Genomic DNA, 19,309 nt, shown 5'->3' with positions numbered 1-19,309 from the left:
CCAGAAGGAAAAAAATAGCAGCAGCAAGCTCTCTCAGTCATTCAGCGCTGTTTAAACCCCCTTTGGACTACTCGGCAATTTTTTTTTTTTTTTTTTTTTTTTTTTTTTTTACAGGGCCTCACTCTGTCACCCAGAGTACAGTGCACTCTGCAGTTCAGCATTTTTTTTTGTGGGGGGGGGTGGGTGGGAAATGGTCAAGTTAATGTTGAGCACTGGAAAAATCATCTCAACCGGCTGATCTCTTCAGAGCTGACTCAAGAGTGCCCTGCTGGCTGGTCTTTTGGTTGATGAAGCAAATATCAACTGAAGAACGACCAAAAAATCCTAAAGCAAATTAATGGCTAAAGCTAAGTTGGGGGAGTGAGAGAGGGCAGAATGTTCCCCTCACCTGGGAGACAGCCAGAGGATGACCAGAATTACATGGCAGATATGGGTGAGAAGCTCAGGCTCAGGCTCTGAGGGCACCAGGCAAGGCCAGAGGGGGGAAGGGGGCCAAAGTGGGCATCAGTGCCATCCATGCTCCCCAAAAGGGTGGAGTGGGCGACACTGCAGTCCACACTCACCCATGAGGCCAGCGAGAAAGGCCAGGGAATACACCTACCCAGGACACAGGCCTGAGAAAACGGATCTCACATGGCCCTGGGCCTCCCCGCAAACCCATCTGCACCCCAAAAACACAGCCTCAAAGCCACTGCACTCTCCAGGGTCCTGTTCCCACGGGAAGTGAACAGCACTCTCTCGAAGAGGCCACTGCTTTCTAAAAGGACTTGTTTCTAAGAGATGGTCATCTTTTTTAAAGATAAATAAAAACGAATTGTTGCTACTATGTTTATGTTTCTCCACTTGAAAATGAAGAAGTAAAAGCTTAAGGACAGAACTCATGAAATAAAGACCCAAAAACAGCAGCTGGGGTGCCCCCGCCACACTTGCCCTCCAGAGTGGAGGGCCCTGCACCAAGACGCAGTCACACACAGGCCATTCAAATAAGCAAAAGACACATCTTGAAAACCAAGGTTGAAGTTGTTCATTTATTCATGAAAAGTCTACACGTGTTGACTGCATTCTAAAATGAGGCTAAATAGGAAAGGTGCCATTAGCTCTGAGTGATTAAAGTCATCGTAAGCAGATGCCAATAATCATGCAAACCAATGAAGAAAGAGCTTAGAAACAATATGTTTATTTTTAAAAAACCTCAACATTAAGGACAAACCCTTCTCTGAAGCCCATCACTTTCCTATTAAAAAATTTAAAAAGTACAGTAGAAGGAGCACAAGACAACTCTCTTCACACAGGGAAGCTGTGTGTTTACACAATTCAAACACCCAGAATCAAAACCACATTCTCCCATTGTGAAGATAATAAATTTGCTTTGATAAGTTCTTTCAAGAAAAGATAATTTTTCTCCCAAAGCACACCAATAAATATTTATATTAAAAACCAGTTAATTTAATCAGGCACAGAAGAAAAAATCATTTTTACATTAGTCTTTGTAGATAAGAAAAATCTGATTTACAGTGCATATTCCAATCCCAATCTGGGTTTGTCCTCAAATTTTGAGAAATAGCATAAAGAACTATTTTGCCAACTGTGTGTCACAATTCTGATTGACGTGAGTTGCAGGCACTTAGCGTTCCAACAGAGGCACAGGAACCGCAGCCATCACAGCCACAGAGCTCCCCACAACGTGGGCAGTGTCCCCATCTCCCCACACACGTGTGATTTCCAGAGTTTCAAACACAGTTTACATTCCTGCGCAGCAAGACCATGTTAGCCAAAAACACGCCTACACTGACTTCCGCTGGAAAGTATTTGCAGAAGTCATGAAATGCTCTATGTTTTTACTATCCCAGCAAGCACTTCTCTAGGGAAAAGGACAGTTACAACTATTTACCTGAGGAAATTTAGAATTTGTCAACTTAGCTGTTACACTAAAAATTATTAACTTGTCTCTGTATTATGGAACAAAGAAAACCTCCACAACTTCACCATTTCAAGGTTCTAATACAAACTGGAATTTTTGTTTGAACACCACTTGAAGCATGTCCCCCTTTCAAGACTGGATAAGTAAACTTCTATTAAAAAAAAAAGATGATTGACAGAAGGCTAGATGGATGTAGACTGAGAGAAGACAGGATAGCTGAACAGATACAGACGATCGATAGGTATAAGTGATTGATACAGAGTATAGATATAGCTAGACGGATGGATGTATTAGATTGGTGCAAAAGTAAATGCTGTTTTTTCCATAATAGATGACAGATCGAGTAAACCTGTTCTATTAAAAACAGGCAGACGCTGATAACACTGCAGTGTGTTCTGCCATCAGGCACACTCAGTTATTCCACAGGAACAAACAGAAGGAACATCCACACGCATGAAACAGCACAGAAGTGCATGCCGAGCAACTCAGGAAGGGGTTTTTGTCTTGTTTTTATGTGAGGGGAATGCACAGTGTAACTGGAGGTTTTATTTTACTTTTAAACAAAAAAGAAAAATACACCTTTTCTTTCAAACCACTTTTATCTAAGATAGATATCTGCAGGACTTGCTGATAAGAGCCAACCTGCCAGGGACACATAACTGGCACCTGATACTGTGCAGGATCACATTGTCAAGGACAGTAAGCAGACAGAAAAAGAACGTGAGAGATGCTCTCAAACTGGTCGTCAGTTATTCTTGCGGAAAAAACACAGCTTCTTACAGATCTAACACCAATCACAATAGGCATCTCGCTTTGCAAGAACAAACATATGAGCCTAATAAAAAGGCACTTCAGTATTTTATGCACAGTCTTAACTCTCTATAATGAGCAAGACAATGTTTCCTAAACAAAATTATCAAGTGACTAAAATTTATCCATACTTCTTTAATCTGTAAACAAAAAAGAGAGCAAATTTTTAAGAAAATAAAGGGACCGATTTAGAAGTTCAAAAAGAGGTAAAAATAAAATTCCAAAAAACAACCACTGTTACTATCCCGTGCACACACAAGAGGCTATTCCTCCCTCAGCAAAAGATGAATATGCATTTTAAGATACATTTTACTCCCAAATATAACCTTTGCTTTTCCAGTATTTGTTTACATATTTGTTTAAGAAGAACAAAGTTTAATTTGTCAAGTTAAACAAAATTTAACATAACTTTGGAAGATTCATCTTACCTCCTGACTGTAATTTTCTAGCAAAAGAAAAGAACTGCATGACAGCTGCATTTGTATGTGCTACATACAAGAAAAAGGTATGGAAGTTCTGAAACAGAACTGCAACGGAGAGCAGCATGAAAATCATTTTGTGACAAACTGCAAATCATTACTGCTGTATTATGGGAGAGCATCAAAAATTCACATCTCCAGTTTCTGCAAAACATGGACAGGTGAATATTTCTGCAATAAGGCAATCAAATGTACAATCCCTGCACATGTTCACCAAGGAGTCACAGTGTGTGTGAGAGAGAGTTCATTAAATAATGAAACAGAGGTCCAAATATGAAATATAGGCAAAAAGTAGACTCTCTATTCTTTGTAACACAGAAAAGACTCAACAACTACATGGTATACTAATAAAAGGCCACCATGTCGGGGCACACTCGCCACGCAGCCCCCCTCACTCCGCCTCCTCCGGGCTGTCCGTCAGGTGGCCTTTACTCTGCCGTCGGATGCTCACCAGCCTCCCTGCCGAGCGCAGGCTCCACCTGGAGCTGTTTGCAGAGCTGGCCAGGCTGGTGTACTTGGTCGAGCCCTTGGTGTCATCCTCCCAGCCTGACCAGGATGGGTGGCCACCCACGGTGTCCTCAGGGTCAGCCGATATGTCTTCAAGAGCAAGTTTTGGAGGCTCCCAACCTTCAATTTCATCTGGTTTTTTAGACTGTATATTCTGTTTTAAAACCAAATTGTCCCAAAATCCAGATTTCTTCTCTGCCTTCAACTCTTCTTTTAATCGTAAGTTAGTTCTATAGGAGATGAAAGAGTTAGGTGTTGGTGACCCAGGTCTTAGGGCCTTAAGCTGTATCCATTTTACAAACATAAAATTCTTTAAAATTTTAAAAAATTGTTTAGAAAACTAACGCAAGTCTATATGAAAAGTTTCAAATATTAAAATTCAGGAAAAATTAGTCACTATGTGTTGTTAACGAAGGGTGTAAAAGCCACATTTTAGGACACCACTTGGCAATACATAAGCCAAGAAGTAGCTCTGACAAGAAAGAAGTATCACACGGGAGATCCTCAAGGCAACAGGAAGGTGGTACTCGAGATTTTGAGCAAATCAGATCTATGAGAATCCAGGGTCTAGATTAAGAAACAAGGGAAATCTATTCAATTTATCAAATAGGTTTTCAGTTGGATTGATATAGCAAGGTAGTGTCAGGCTTTTAGTAGGTAATTTACTCAACAAAAATAAGAATTCAGAACACTATCTACTATAAAAAGGAAATGCTAGGGAGCGACAGCTACTGAAGAAAGATCCTCAACTACTCTTCACCCTGACTGTCCGTGAGCATCACCTGGGAACATTTTTAAGAACACCAGTGCCCAGGCCCTCTCCTTCCAGATGCTGATGTATTAGCAGGTCGCCTGACAACCAGGGAACCAGTTTACCCATCCTCTACAGATGAAGAATGAAGGTGAAGTCACAGCTCTGCCAGAGCACAAAGGGCCACATGTCTGTCCTCAGCGCACAAAAGTGCAGAGAAGCAGACCAGGGGGCCCACAGTCCTCAAACAAAAGCAAACTCTGTACTTGTAGACTCACCAGGATTCATCTTCTAATCAAACAGCTTCCATACCACAAAGTAAATATGCCATTGGTATTATCATTGGGTAGTCACTGAACTTACATTTTCAACTTTACACTTTTTAAAAATTCTGAAACACTGATAATAAAGTAGCAAGGTCAGTTTAAATTTATTCAATTTTCTAAAATCTTTTACAGTTTACCAGTCAATGCTTTGCATTTTTAACAGTGGTTTTTTTTGGTTATTGTTGTTTTTGTCTTGTCTTGGTTTGGTTTTTTTCTGAAACTACTAAAAATCTTAAGCGTGGCTACAGGCTGCTTTAAGGCTAATAAGTTCAATTTATAATTCTACGTTATTTTCCGCTTTTCTGTAACCTTTCAAAATGCCAACAGAGACCCTCATGACCTTTTATCCAAAGTACAGTTTTTTTTTTTTCATCGAACCAACACAACCCATTTCTTTGTTTTTTGTTGTTTTTTTTTTTTTTGAGACAGAGTCTTGCTCTGTCGCCTCCGTCTCCCACAGGTTCAAGCAATTCTCCTGCCTCAGCCTCCCGAGTAGCTGGGATTATAGGCACACGGCACCATGCCTGGCTAATTTCTGGGGTTTTTTTTTGTTTTTTTTAGTATAGACGGGGTTTCACCATGTTGGCCAGGCTGGTCTCGAACTCCTGACCTTGTGATCTGCCTGCCTTGGCCTCCCAAAGTGCTGGGATTACAGGCATGAGCCACCGTGCCCAGCCCACTTCTGTGTATTCACAGGGGATGGATGTTAACTCCAAAGCACACATCATGAAGTCCATGACCGTCTGCCACTCAACAGAGACAGACAGGGGGGGGAGGGAAACAGGGACTTGCCACGCCCCACAACGCATCCAGTTACACTGTATTTATGCCATCAAATCTTCATTTCCACCTCCTCTGTGACTTCCTCCCTCTCCTGAAATGATCATTTTCTTAGACAGCTGTGACTTACCCTTTGGACTTGGGAGATTTACATCTTTCCAGGAGATGCTGCTCATCATCTTTATTAAACAGTGAAGTCACTTCTTTCCAACCTCGGAAACTTGCTCCCTGAACCTAATAAAAGGTTAAGAAAAGTGTCAAATCTGATGTCATGAATCAACAGAACTCCGCTTTCTACTCCAATAACCAAGGAGTTGAAATTTAGAAAAAAGAATTGGCAGAGCTTACATCTTAGCTTTCCATACCTGTGCGCACATAGTTTACTCCAATTAGCTACTAGTCATCTCAGCTGTTTTGGTATTATGGTCATAACAGCTTAACAGCTTATCAGTGATGCTGAGTAATGTAAATTTATTAATAGACTAGTCAATATTTTGCCTAAAATAGCTTATGAAAATGATGCTTAAAATCAGACAAAGCTTCCCTCACAAATAAGAATTAGGTCTCCTTAAAACTTGGGAGAGTGGGCTGGACATGGTGGCTCATACCTGAAATCCCAGCACTTTAGGAGGCCAAGGCAGGAGGATTACTTGAGCCCAGGAGTTCAAGACCAGCCTGGGGAACAAAGTGAGACCCCCATTGCTACAAAAAATACAAAAACTTAGCCAGGCATGGTGGTGCAAACCTGTAGTTTCAGATACTCAGGAAGCTGGGGTGGGAGGATCACTTGAGCCCCAGGAGGTCAAGGCTGCAGAGAACTGTGATCTCACCACTGCACTCCAGCCTGGGCAAAAGAGCAAGACCCCATCTCAAAAAACAACAGCAACAACAACAAAACACGTAGGAGACTAACCTTTGAGAAGGTCATTACGAGAGGTCCCCTAGAAGGGGGGCTTCTCCAAGGTCCCCTGGAACAACTCTGCCACTACCTTTAAGCGTCAGCATCTCCATGGAGACAGTGATCCTTGCCCTAACCTCTGCAAGTATAGATTTCTGAGAAGAAATAATTTTGTTGACTGTAAACAAATGATTTTGTACAATTTTTTCATTTCAGAAATCAAGATATAATAGCATCTTGGATACAACGAAATCCATCGCTAAGAAGAAAGAACGGAGAAAACCATCTGAAAATCTGGCGTGTGTCAAGGGCCCTTCATATTCACTGATTAACATTTCCCAGGGTTCATCATCACATTGCTAGGGCTGGGAAGGGTCTCTCAGGGAGTAGAGCCAGCTTTAGAGCACTTTGCACTGTTAAAAATATAATACAAAAATAAAGCAATCCGGAAAGCTGAACTGAGGCTGCAGCATGACATTGATCCAAGACAAGGATAATGAACACAATTCAACCAACCCTTGGAGGTAACCCAGTGATTGCCAGGTGCAATGTCTGGGGGTCTCCAGGGTGTAACACAGCCTCAGGAAGGGGCAAAGGGCAGAGACGACCCTGAAAACTAACCAGGAACTAAGGGGTCCCACTTTTACTTCCCATAGGCCAGACTGTCAATTCCCTGTCTGGGCAGAGGTCTGCATCTGTAGACAGGGGGACAGGCCCTCCAACAGCTGTGACTGGAGAGGCGTTTACAAATTAGATACTGGGATAGAAACAAGATGGCAGTACCCACAGCAAAGAAACCATCACAGCAAAAAACACTGGGCATCAGGTATGAGCTTTCCACATCACATGCTGCACAAAAACCTATCACACAACCCATGTCATGCTGACAGCTTTGGCACACTTGTATGCACATCAGGTAAAGGATTACATCTGATGCTCAGGGCCCATGGCATGACACAGCATGTGGCAGGATCCTATCAAGAAGTCTCAATTAAGAACATAATTCTAGAGGCTGACCCATCTGGACTCTGGAGGAAGGACCATGTACAGTCACTATGTGCCCAGCACTGTGCAATGCAATCTCCACCCACCACGTCCCTCACTGTGAGCAATGCCCCATGGGACAGACACAGTGAAGCTTCATGACCTTGGGGAACTTGGCTCACGCAAATGGCCAAGAAGCGAAGCCAGGGCTTAAGCTAACGTCTCACTGCCAAGTTGTTATGTTCCCCATTCCCAGGCCTGCCATCTCCCAACACCACAAGCCTGTGCCTGACCCCTCCATGGACTACCCACCCCTTCCTTTAATCTGTCATCACCACCTTCAGATGCTATTTGTTCCACACACCACCTGCATGTCCTAAAGGTGTGATATGGGGTGGCTCTGTGTCCCTGCACACGTCTCACGTCAAACCGTAATCCCCATGTGTCAGGGGAGGGACCTGGTGGGAGATGACTGGATCATGGGGGCAGATTTTCCTCTTGGTGTTCTCATGAGATCTGATCATTTAAAAGTGTGTGGCACCTGTCCTCTCTATCCTGCCGCCATGTAAGGCATGCCTGGCTTTGCTACCACATAAGATGGGGCTTGCTTCCATTTCTGCCATGATTGTAAGTTTCCTAGGCCTCTCCAGCCATATAGAACTGTAAGTCAACCTCTTCTCTTTATAAATGACAGTCTCGGGTAATTCTTTATAGCAGTGTGAAAACAGACTAACAGAGAGAATTCATACCAGAGGAGTGGGGTACTGCTATAAAGATACCTGAAAATGTGGAACTGTCTTTGGAACTGGGTAATGGACAGAGGCTGGAATAGTTTGGAGGGTCCAGAAGAAGACTGGAAGATGTGGGAATGTTTGGAACTTCCTAGACACTTATTGAATGGTTCTGACCAAAATGCTGACAGTGATACAGACAATGAAGTCCAGGATGAGGTAGTCTCAAATGGAGATGAGGAACTAATTGGAAACTGGAGTAAAGGTCCCTCTTGCTTTGCCTTAGAAAAGAGACTGGTGGTATTTTGCCCCTGCCCTAGAGGTATGTGGAAACTTGAACTTGAGGGAGATGATTTAGAATATCTGGCAGAAGAAATTTCTAAGCAGCAAAGGGTTCAACATGTGGCCTGGGTGCTCCTAACAGCATACAGTTATATGTGTTCACAAAGAGATGGTCTGAAATTGAAACTTATGTTTAAAAGGCAAGCAGAGCATACAAGTTTGGAAAATTTGCAGCCTGACCCCGGAAATAGTAGAAAAGAAAACCCTTTCTGGGAAGAAATTCAAGCTGCCAGCTGCAAAAATTTGCATAAGTAAAGAAGAGCCAATGTTAACTGCCAAGACAATGGGGAAAATGTCTCCAGGGCATTTCAGAGACCTTCATGGCAGCGCCTCCCATCACAGGTCCAGAGGCCTAGGAGGGAAAAATGGTTTCCTGGGCCAGGCCCAGGGTCCTGCTTCACTGTGCACCTCTGGATATGGTGTCCTCTGTCCCAGCCGCTCCACCTCCAGCAGTGGCTAAATGGGGCAAAAGTATAGCTCCAGCCATGACTTCAGAAGGTGCAAAGCCCAAGCCTTGGTGGCTTCTATGTGGTATTGGGCCTGCAGGTACACAGAAGGCAGGAGTTTGGGACCCTCTGCCTCGATTTCAGAGAAGGTACGGAAATGGCTAGACATCCAGGCAGAAGTCTTCTGCAAGGGTAGAGCCCTCAAGAAGAAACTCCAGTAGGGCAGCATGAAAGGGAAATGTGAGGTTGCACCCCTCACACCGAGTCTCCACTGGAGTACTGCCTAGTGGAGCTGTGAGAAGAGGGCCACCGTCCTCCAGACCCCAGAATGGAAGGTCCACCAACAAGTTGAACCATGCACCTGAAAAAGCCACAGGCACTCAATGCCAGCCCGTGAAAGAAGTCAAATGGGGCTGTAACCTGCAGAGCCACAGGGTCTCTGGTGATGCCTAATGCCTTGGAAGCCCACCCCTTGCATCAGCATGCCCTGGATATGAGACATGGCATGTAAAGAGATTATTTTGGAACTTTAGCATTTAATGACTGCCCTGCTGGATTTCAGACTGTAGCCCCTTGGTTTTGGCCAATTTTTCCCTTTTGTTGTAGGTGCATTTACCCAACGCCTGCACCTCCATTGTGTCTTTAAAGTAACTAACTTGTTTTTGATTTTACAGGCTCATAGGCAAAAGAGACTTACCTTGTCTCAGATGAGACTTTGCACTTGACTTTTGAGTTAATGCTGGAATGAGTTAAGATTTTGGGGGATTGTTGGGAAGGTATGACTGGTTTTGAAATGTAAGAAGGACATTACATTTGAGAGGGGCCAGGAGCAGAATGATGTGGTTTGTCTCTTGTGTCCCCACCCAAATTTTGTGTCAAACTATAATCCCCACATGTCAGGGGAGGTTGCTGGTGGGACGTGACTGGATCATGGAAGCAGATTTCCCCCTTACTGTTCTCGTGATAGTGAGTTCTCACAAGATCTGATCATTTAAAAGTGTGTGGCACCTCCCTCTTCTCTCTCTCTCTCACCTGTCACCATGTAAGATGTGCCTTGCTTTCCCTTCGCCTCCTTACATAAGTTTCCTCAGGCCTCCCCAGCCACATGGAACTGTGAGTCAATTAAACCTCTTTTCTTTATAAATTACCCAGTCTCAGGAAGTTCTTTACAGCAGTGTGTAAATGGAGTAATACAAGGTGATTCCCCTAATATTCCATTTCTGATATCATAAGGAAAATAAACAGGAAATGAGAATTACAGAAATATAAATTATTACCTAGTGTTTCCATTGAAATTATTAGGAATAAGATGCCAAAAAAAAGTCTCTAGTTTATGAACTTCAAACAATGCCTCTTTTTTTTTTTGGAGACAGGGTCTCTCTCTCTCTCTGTCACCCAGGCGGGAGCGCAGTGGCATGATCACGGCTCACTGCAGCCTCAACCTCCCAGGCTTGACATCCTCCTACCTCAGGCTACTAACTACAGGCATGCACCATGATGCCCAGCTAATGTTTGTATTTTTTGTAGAGATGGGATCAAACAGATGTCACTGAAGAAGAAAAACCTACAAATAAAATGTACTCAGAGAGAAGTTTTCTAGAAATGAAACAATGAATGTGCACAACAAAAAGGGTAAGTGGATGGTCTTCACTTAGATCCGGAAGTACAAATGTACGGTTGCAGTATCTGGGGGCAGGGGAAGGTGAAACACACCAAGTTATGGGATTACAAAGAACAGGCCAGTAAGGCTCCCAGCAAGCCTCAGCACACAGAGCTCTTGCTGTTCCCGCTCACCGGCCAGTGTCACCAGACTGAAGGTTTTCCACCGAAGAGTGCCCTTTGTGAAGCTGACGGCCTTTCAGCCTGTGCGTTCTGCAATGCCTGGCTTACTACAGCATGCACTGCCGGCATCTGATGTCTCCAGACAGAACTGAAGCACACGGGGAACCAATGTTCCTTTGCGAGGCCAGAGATTTGCTATTTCCTGTGCACTCTGGGCCTCCTTATCCTCTTCCACCAACTTCTTCACTGTTTATAAAACGTTCATTCATAAATTTTTAGTCTTTCTCACACATAAGCTTTCCAAAAGTCCTAGGGGAGCTTTGGGACTTCTATGGTTTCCTGGACCATTCTTCAGTAATGCTCTTCTCACCAGGAGCCAAAGAGTTAACTGGCTCATTCTGTGTGACAGTAAATCTTCTGAGGTGTAAGCATCTGTCAGAGATCATTGAATTGGTACATTCCACTAGATTGTGGTGGCAAGGAGGAGTGGTTTCCTGATGAGTGACCGGTGTTTTTCCTGGGAGCCACTTTATGTTCCTGGCCTTCGGAGATGTCATCGCCAACCTGCCTTGAGAGCTCTTACCTGCTGGCTGGGCAGAACAACAGCCACCCACCCAAGGACTAAACACAGGCCACAGAAAGTGCCCTGGACAGCACCCAATGCTGAGAGCAGAAGTCACGTAAATGCTCTAAATGCCTGAGTTTAATGAAGACGACAGTGACGGCAATGGCTCAGGCTCCCAGAGCTTCTCAGGAATTGAGATGCAGAGCGTCCTGGGCCACAAGCCATCTCAGAACATAGGCAAACAAAGAACATCCATTTAGGGATATCAGGTGACCCAGACCGTCCCCACCCAAACCCCAGTGACATCTAGACAGTCATCTATTCATGCAATGAATATTATCAAACCCATGAGACTAGAACTCACTCAAAGCTAAAGCAAGACTGCTACAGGGTCTCCCTGACCTACAGGCCAAAGATTTAGGCCTCAGACCTAACGGCAAATCTGTAACACACTAGCGAATAAAATCACCACCCAAAGACGCATCTTAAAATGTGATCTTCAGAAAACCCAACGCACATCACACACGCTCTCCGGAGAGTCTGTGCCTGTGGCTTGAACACAACTCACCTCTGCACACCAACACCCTGCTGCTTTTACGGGTATCGGCTGGCTTCCAGTGGCTCGCCCTTCTCCCCACTTCCTTTGCCTTCAAATCTCTTTTCCATTTTGTTCTTACTGTGAGATACACAAATGCCCTTATCCTCTAGGCAGTGCAGCAATGTGCAAAGGGAACAGCTCCTTCTCCCTTCTGACTTCACTTGCCCTTGGGATAAGGAAGTCTCAGGGCCCACCCAGAGTCTGAGCCCCACAAACCTCACACTCAAGCATCTGGCCGCCTGCTAGGCAGGCCAGCCACCACCCGCAGCACGCTAGTCTTGAGGAGGCCAGCCTTCTTCCTTACAAGAATGCCTCGATCTCCCGTTTCCGCATAGAATTTTTCAGGAATTCCACCCTTTGAACACCACACTGGGCTGGCAGTAGAACCCACATTTTCAGCTGTGTGGTCTCCACTGACCACACCAGTGTCCCTGTAGCACCTGGATGGCTGCTGCACATCCCATCAGATGACCCTTGAGCTGGGACTCCATCCCACCACCAGCTTCCTGAGCCCCTGCTCTAACATGCGCCTCCATGGAGAACAAGTAAGGGAATCCCTCTCTACTGCCAGGTGAGCAATTAGAAGAGGCTGGAGTCCTAGAAGGTGCACAAATAGACATGATCGAAGTGTGAGCATGAGGAGTGCTGCGAGGCCACCACTCATCCACTATGCGGGCAGAAAGAATCCACCAAAACCAGACACCTCGGTCTGCACCTGAAGTCTCCCACGTTTCCCTCTGAGCATCCCCCGGGAAGGAAGGAGGGAAAGTCCTGGCCTGGGCACTCTGCTCCCGTAGCAAGGCTGGCCCTCGAGGTGGGGTTCCTGAAGGGCGCAGGGAGGACACAGACATGGTCCTCAGGTGGACAAAATCTTAGCGAGCAGAGCCCTGTAGAGTCTGTTCTATGGCAAGGCAGAAAAAACCCAAACACCTCTTGGGGACCAGGAAGAATGATGGTAAAACATTCTTTAAAACTAGCATTCAATTCAGAGAGAAAGTGACATCCAAAACAATGAAGACAGATGAGATGTGCTGTAAAACGCTGGTGATGACCAAGAAGTTAGGCCACAGAAATGAGAAAGTAACTTTCTGTACAAAACAAAGAAAAATTATTTCTCCTGTTTTAGCTATACTTTAGTTGTAAAAAAAGTGCTTCATGCTTCATGAAGAAAAACTATGAAATATTGTAAAGAAAATTAATATCCATAATTTACCAAAATTATTCCTGTTAGGTTAAATGGTAGCGTCTTATCGAAAATGTGCAGAGAGGCCAGGACCTCTGCCTGGCACTGAATACACAGGGAGCCACAGACCTGGTCCACAGGCCCCACCAGCGTGCACGTCCAGATCCTGTCCATGAGCACAGAGCTTGGGCGTGGCAACCCTGAAGGCTTTGTTCAGAAGAACTGAACCTGCCAATCTTCACCTCGTATAATCAGAAAACAAACACTCATCTAACCAAGTGACACTCTCAGAAGTGCCATCCTTCATACTTAATCTCACAATTTGTAATCCTGAAATCTTAAACAAAATGTCCAAGATACAGTGTCATTTGCGTTTTCTTCTATTTTCCATCAAACGTAAAATTCAAGCATTAAGTTCTGAATTATCCCAATAAAGCAGATGGAAATTTCTCCTTTTGCCACAGGAAGGGCAGGTGTATCGGACCCTGGCCCTGGGAGAAAGCCTCCAGGCTGATCCCTGCAACTCTGGGTCCTGACGACCAGGGCAGGAAAAAGCACAGCAAGGCTGAACAATGACACCTAAGACCATCCCAATAATGTGGGCAAGACCAGGAAGTGTTACACCAAAGTACCTGTGAAGGACAGAATCCAGCGAGAGGGTTAACAAGAACATCAGCAGGCCAGGCGCGGTGGCTCACGCCTGTAATCCCAGCACTCTGGGAGGCTGAGGTGGGTGGATCATGAGGTCAGGAGATCGAGACCAACCTGGCTAACATGGTGAAACCCCGTCTCTACTAAAAATACAAAAATTAGCCGGGCATGGTGGCGGGCACCTGTAGTCCCAGCTACTCAGGAGGCTGAGACAGGAGAATGGCATGAACCTGGGGAGGCGGAGCTTGCAGTGAGCCGAGATTGCACCACTGCACTCCAGCCTGGGCGACAGAGCGAGGCACCATCTCAAAAAAAAAAAAAAAGAACAAGAACATGAGCACAATGCTCGGGTCAGCTCAGTGCATGCCACATAACCTGCACCTACCAGTTCAGTCCAGAGTCCATGTAATTTTGGTATTTAAATATAAAAGGAATTTCCTAGTATACTTCTTTTGTTTTGTCTTTTTGAGACAAAGTCTTTCTCTGTTGCCCAGGCTGGAGTGCAGTGGCGTGATCTTGGCTCATTGCAACATCCACCTCCCAGGTTCAAGCGATTCTCCTGCCTCAGCCTCCTGAGTAGCTGGTATTACAGGCGATGGCCACCACACCCAGCTAATTTTTGTATTTTTAGTAGAGATGGGGTTTCACTGTGTTGGCCCGGCTGGTCTCGAACTCCTGCCTTCAAGTGATCCAACTGCCTCAGCCTCCCAAAGTGCTGGGATTACAGGCATGAGCCACTGCACCCAGCCCTTTCCTGGTATACGTTTTAAAGGTATTTAAAATCATAGGTCAGGGGAAAAGAAGAAACCTCTGTTAGGCCAGGTATCCCAATTTCTCATCAGGAACACTCTGCATCACAGCAGGGTGACCGTGTGCAGTGCCAGCATGGGACTCGATACAGACGGTTTGCTGTTATCAACCACATGGCACTGGCATCCTTGCAGTCATGGGCCCACGAATACAGCTCTTTGTGAAGAGGAAAAAAGGGGAATGTGGAAGGAGCTGTACACGACCCTGACCCACCCTCTGCAAAGCCCAGCCCCAGAAGAGTACTGGACAAAGGCTTAGCGCTGGCATTCAGTGTCTTAAATCCATTTTAGGGGTGGTGACGTGGTGAGGGAGGACTCTGGGAAGAGTGAAAGCACAGGCCCCAGGCCTCTTCTTGGCATCGTCATTGGCTACCACCTCCCATCTTCCTGAATACTGTGGAAATGCTGTGATCCTGGGAACACAAAACACAGTGCCCCCCACAGGCTAAGGTTTCAATTACGTACAACAAAAAGGGACAGAACAGCTTAGTTTTCTTTCATCCCTTCTAAATTTTGCAACTCACAGTGAACTTATCTTTAAACACACCGAAGCTATTGAGAAACTGGCCATTCTGGAAAACATTGGTTGCTGAACCCAGTCCTGACATCCAGGTCAAACTGTGAGACCAAATCCCACAGTCATCAGACGAGACCCATCAGGCCACAGGAAAGCCCGCAGCCATGTTCACCAAATTGCAGGGTGCCGGGCCAAGGACCCTTCAGGGTGTGGTGCGGCTAAGCAGCCATAGAGAGACCAGGCTCCCACCGGAGGGGCTGCTGATCTGACCCCCAGCCTGCCTGCACAGAGTCTGACTCAAAAAACTAGCTCGGGTGACCTAGGCACACCTCAGCACACATAAACATGGAATCCAGAGCCACGCACCAGGACCCATGCTCACCTCAGCACACGCCAACACGGAATCCAGAGCCACACACTGGAACCCGTGCCCACCTCAGCACGCATCAACACGGAATCCAGAGCCACACACTGGAACCCGTGCCCACCTTGGCATGCGTCAACATGGAGTCCAGAGCCACACACTGGAACCCATGCCCACCTCAGCATGCGTCAACATGGAATCCAGAGCCACACACTGGAACCAATGCCCACCTCAACACGCACCAACACGGAATCCAGAGCCATGCGTCGGAACCCGTGCCCACCTCAGCACGTGTCAACACAGAATCCAGAGCCACACACTGGAACCAATGCCCACCTCAACACGCACCAACACGGAATCTAGAGCCACGCATCAGAACCCATGCCCACCTCAGCATGCACCAACACGGAATCCAGAGCCATGCATTGGAATCCGTGCCCACCTCAGCACACATCAACATGGGATCCAGAGCCACACACTGGAACCAATGCCCACCTCAACACACGTCAACACGGAATCCAGAGCCACACATTAGAACCAATGCCCACCTCAACACGCACCAACACGGAATCTGGAGCAATGCATCAGAACCCATGCCCACCTCAGCATGCACCAACATGGAATCCAGAGCCATGCATCGGAATCCATACCCACCTCAGCACGCGTCAACATGGAATCCAGAGCCACACACTGGAACCAATGCCCACCTCAACATGCACCAACACAGAATCCAGAGCCACACATCGGAACCCGTGCCCACCTCAGCATGCGTCAACATGAAATCCAGAGCCACACACTGGAACCAATGCCCACCTCAGCATGCACCAACATGGAATCTAGAGCAATGCATCAGAACCCATGCCCACCTCAGCATGCACCAACATGGAATCCAGAGCCATGCATCGGAATCCATGCCCACCTCAGCACGCGCCAACATGGAATCCAGAGCCACACATCGGAACCCGTGCCCACCTCAGCACGCGTCAACATGGAATCCAGAGCCACACACTGGAACCAATGCCCACCTCAACATGCACCAACACAGAATCCAGAGGCACACATCGGAACCCGTGCCCACCTCAGCACACGTCAACATGGAATCCAGAGCTGCACATCAGAACCAATGCCCACCTCAGCATGCATCAACACGGAATCTAGAGCCACGCACCAGAAACTGTACCCACCTCAGTACGCACCCAACACGGAATCCAGAGCCACACACACTGGAACCAATGCCCACCTCAGCACATGTCAACATGGAATCCAGAGCTGCACATCAGAACCAATGCCTACCTCAGCACACACCAACACAGAATCCACAGCCACACATCAGAACCCATGCCCACCTCAGCACACACCAACATGGAATCCAGAGCCACACACAAAGGAACCAATGCCCACCTCAGCACGCATCAACACGGAATCCAGAGCCACACAAGGGCAACCCACGCCCACCTCAGCACATGCCAACACGGAATACAGAGCCACACACAATGGAACCAATGCCCACCGCAGCATGTGTCAACACAGAATCCAGAGCCACGCATCAGAATCCATGCCCACCTCAGCACATGCCAACACAGAATCCAGAGCCACACAAGGGTAACCCACGCCCACCTCAGCATGCACCAACACGGAATCCAGAGTCACATGTTGCAACCCAGTCCATCTGAGTCTGCCCTGGGTTCTGACAGCAGCCCTGTCACTGGTTGCTCAGTCCCCTCATCTGTCAGATGCCAGCTGTGTGACTTCCAGGAGTTGTTTTTCCTCCTGTTAATTTCTGCAAACACATCTTTTAAAAACAAAAGGAGGACTGGTCTCAAAAAAGGCCCCACTGCAGCACTGGGTCTTGTGCTTCCTTTGATATGCTCCAGACAGCATGTTTTGGGTAGTGTTTTCTTTTTCGCTGAGTTTTAACCTGAGGGTGCAGCAATAAAGCATTTATTTCAAGAATCCTGAAGTCAGTGGGGGGAGGCAGGGGAAGGGCCTAGAGCAGTCCAGGAGCCCCTAAGAAACCCACTCACCAAGTGAAGTGAGAACTGAGCCCCCTTCCCTGCAGGAGGGATCCAGTTTGTAGAATGTTCAAAGAGGCAGACTCCAGGCTCTGCCACAAACCCTGATTTGCAGACAGAGAGTCCAAACCTTAAAACCACTCATGTTCAGTATCTGCAGTTTTGGGAATAAGAAGTCACCACTCCAGCCCTGTTTGGTGAACTGGCAATTCTTGTAAGAATCACCAGGTTACAATTTGGGTCAACAGACTTTGCCATTTATTTCACAACAGTCAATCTGAAGATCTTGATGCCAGTTAAGTTTGAACACACCAGAAACTGGCATTCAAGACAGTCATCGAGACAAATGAACATGCGTGCTCTGCTCATTCGCATTTCAGAACCCAGACTTATAAATTCATTCTAAGCTCATGAGGGTCATTATTAATCATTTCTCATTCTGAAAAACTTCTACCTATATCCTTTTTAGGATACATATTTGAAAGGATTTGGGGAATAAGGAAAGGGGAACTTTTCTTCCCACACCGTTTTTAACAAAGTATTTTGATGAAATAAAAATATTTCATACATGATGACTTCATATTCAATTTACAAAAACAATACACATAACCTTCAGATAATTTTGTATGCCTGATAAAAACAAACATTAATTACTACATTTGGAATTACTTATGTAATCTAAAACCAAAAACTCTCAACACGGCCTACCTGCAAACGGACCCACAGACCTAAAACAGCTAAAGCCACCCTTGGTACAAATATTCTTTTGTTCAGCAGATTTGTAAAGAACTGAAAAGGATTAATTCTGTAAGTGCATTAACTGTACAAGTCCACAAATACCTCTGCCACCAAGTGTTAAAGCAGTTTTAATAACAGGTTCAATATGAGTCTTGTGAAACAGGGGTGGGAAGGATCTTTTAAAAGGATAAATATCGTTTTTCACAATATTGAAGATGTGTAAAATTTCTCGTCTGTTCTTATAAAACTAGAACAAGCAATCCTGATGAAGAAACATAATCCATGGCTATTGCGAACCGAAATCCAGACTGCAGGTGCAGGAGGGTTGCTAGAAATACCTCAGATGGGAACTTAACCCATGGCCAGAAGCCAGTGTCAGCTGCCATCAACTTCCAGCCATTTCCCATGAAGGCCCTGAAGATCTCCACCCACAGCAGTGGGAACGCATGGCCAACAAAAACCAATGCCATCTGTCAGTGCTTCACTGAGACTTTAGGTTGACAACAGTAAGAAAAATGATTGTTCTCACAGCCAGGCTTGTGTGTACCAGAAGGGAAATCGTGAGCTGCTATGTAAACACCCTCCAATGAACATGAAAAACCCTCAAACTGCAGGGTCCAGAGGCAGCCACACAAACCCTCAAATCACACCCAAAGTCAGCACAAAGGCAGCCACACAAACCCTCAAATCACACCCAAAGTTAGCACGACGGCAGCCACACAAACCCTCAAATCACACCCAAAGTCAGCACAAAGGCAGCCACACCCTCAAATCACACCCAACGTCAGCACATAGATACCAACTTGCTAGCTTCACCCAGTGCCAGCCACGACAGGGTCCCTAAGCAGAAGGGTAGTGGGAGCTGTCTGGAAATGCGGGCATGGACACCACTGTGGCCTAACGGCTGGGGGTCTGGGTGTCCTCTTTCTCCTCACCCATTCGGCCATGGCCGCTCTCCACTGCCACATAGAGGGGCAGAGCCACATGAACACTATTTTCAAGAAACGAATACTCCAGATTTCCCTGTTTTTGCTGTAAGAAAATTGAAATTACTTAAACAACAACAACAACAAAAATACACACACGTAGGATCTCTGGAAATGCTCCCAAGGGCA

The 19,309-nt window shown here is 46.0% G+C and overlaps 1 protein-coding gene across 1 annotated transcript in view; it reads right to left on the bottom strand.

Annotated features, from left to right (window-relative positions):
- Window positions 1–1,009: 1,009 nt before the first annotated feature.
- Window positions 1,010–19,309, bottom strand: part of TDRP (testis development related protein) — a 64,508-nt gene continuing 46,208 nt past the window's right edge. The window contains exons 2-3 of the mRNA XM_030812425.1: window positions 5,705–5,808; window positions 1,010–3,947 (exon numbers count right to left, since the gene is read on the bottom strand). Of these exons, the coding sequence (XP_030668285.1) occupies window positions 3,602–3,947; window positions 5,705–5,808 (450 nt within the window). The 3' untranslated portion in view covers window positions 1,010–3,601. The remainder of the gene's footprint in view (window positions 3,948–5,704; window positions 5,809–19,309) is intronic.

Source organism: Nomascus leucogenys, chromosome 4 (assembly GCF_006542625.1).
Source record: "Nomascus leucogenys isolate Asia chromosome 4, Asia_NLE_v1, whole genome shotgun sequence".
Lineage (NCBI taxonomy): Eukaryota > Metazoa > Chordata > Mammalia > Primates > Hylobatidae > Nomascus > Nomascus leucogenys.
The sequence above is the reverse complement of the archived record's forward strand: the minus strand, read 5'-3'. Positions and strand labels throughout refer to the sequence as shown.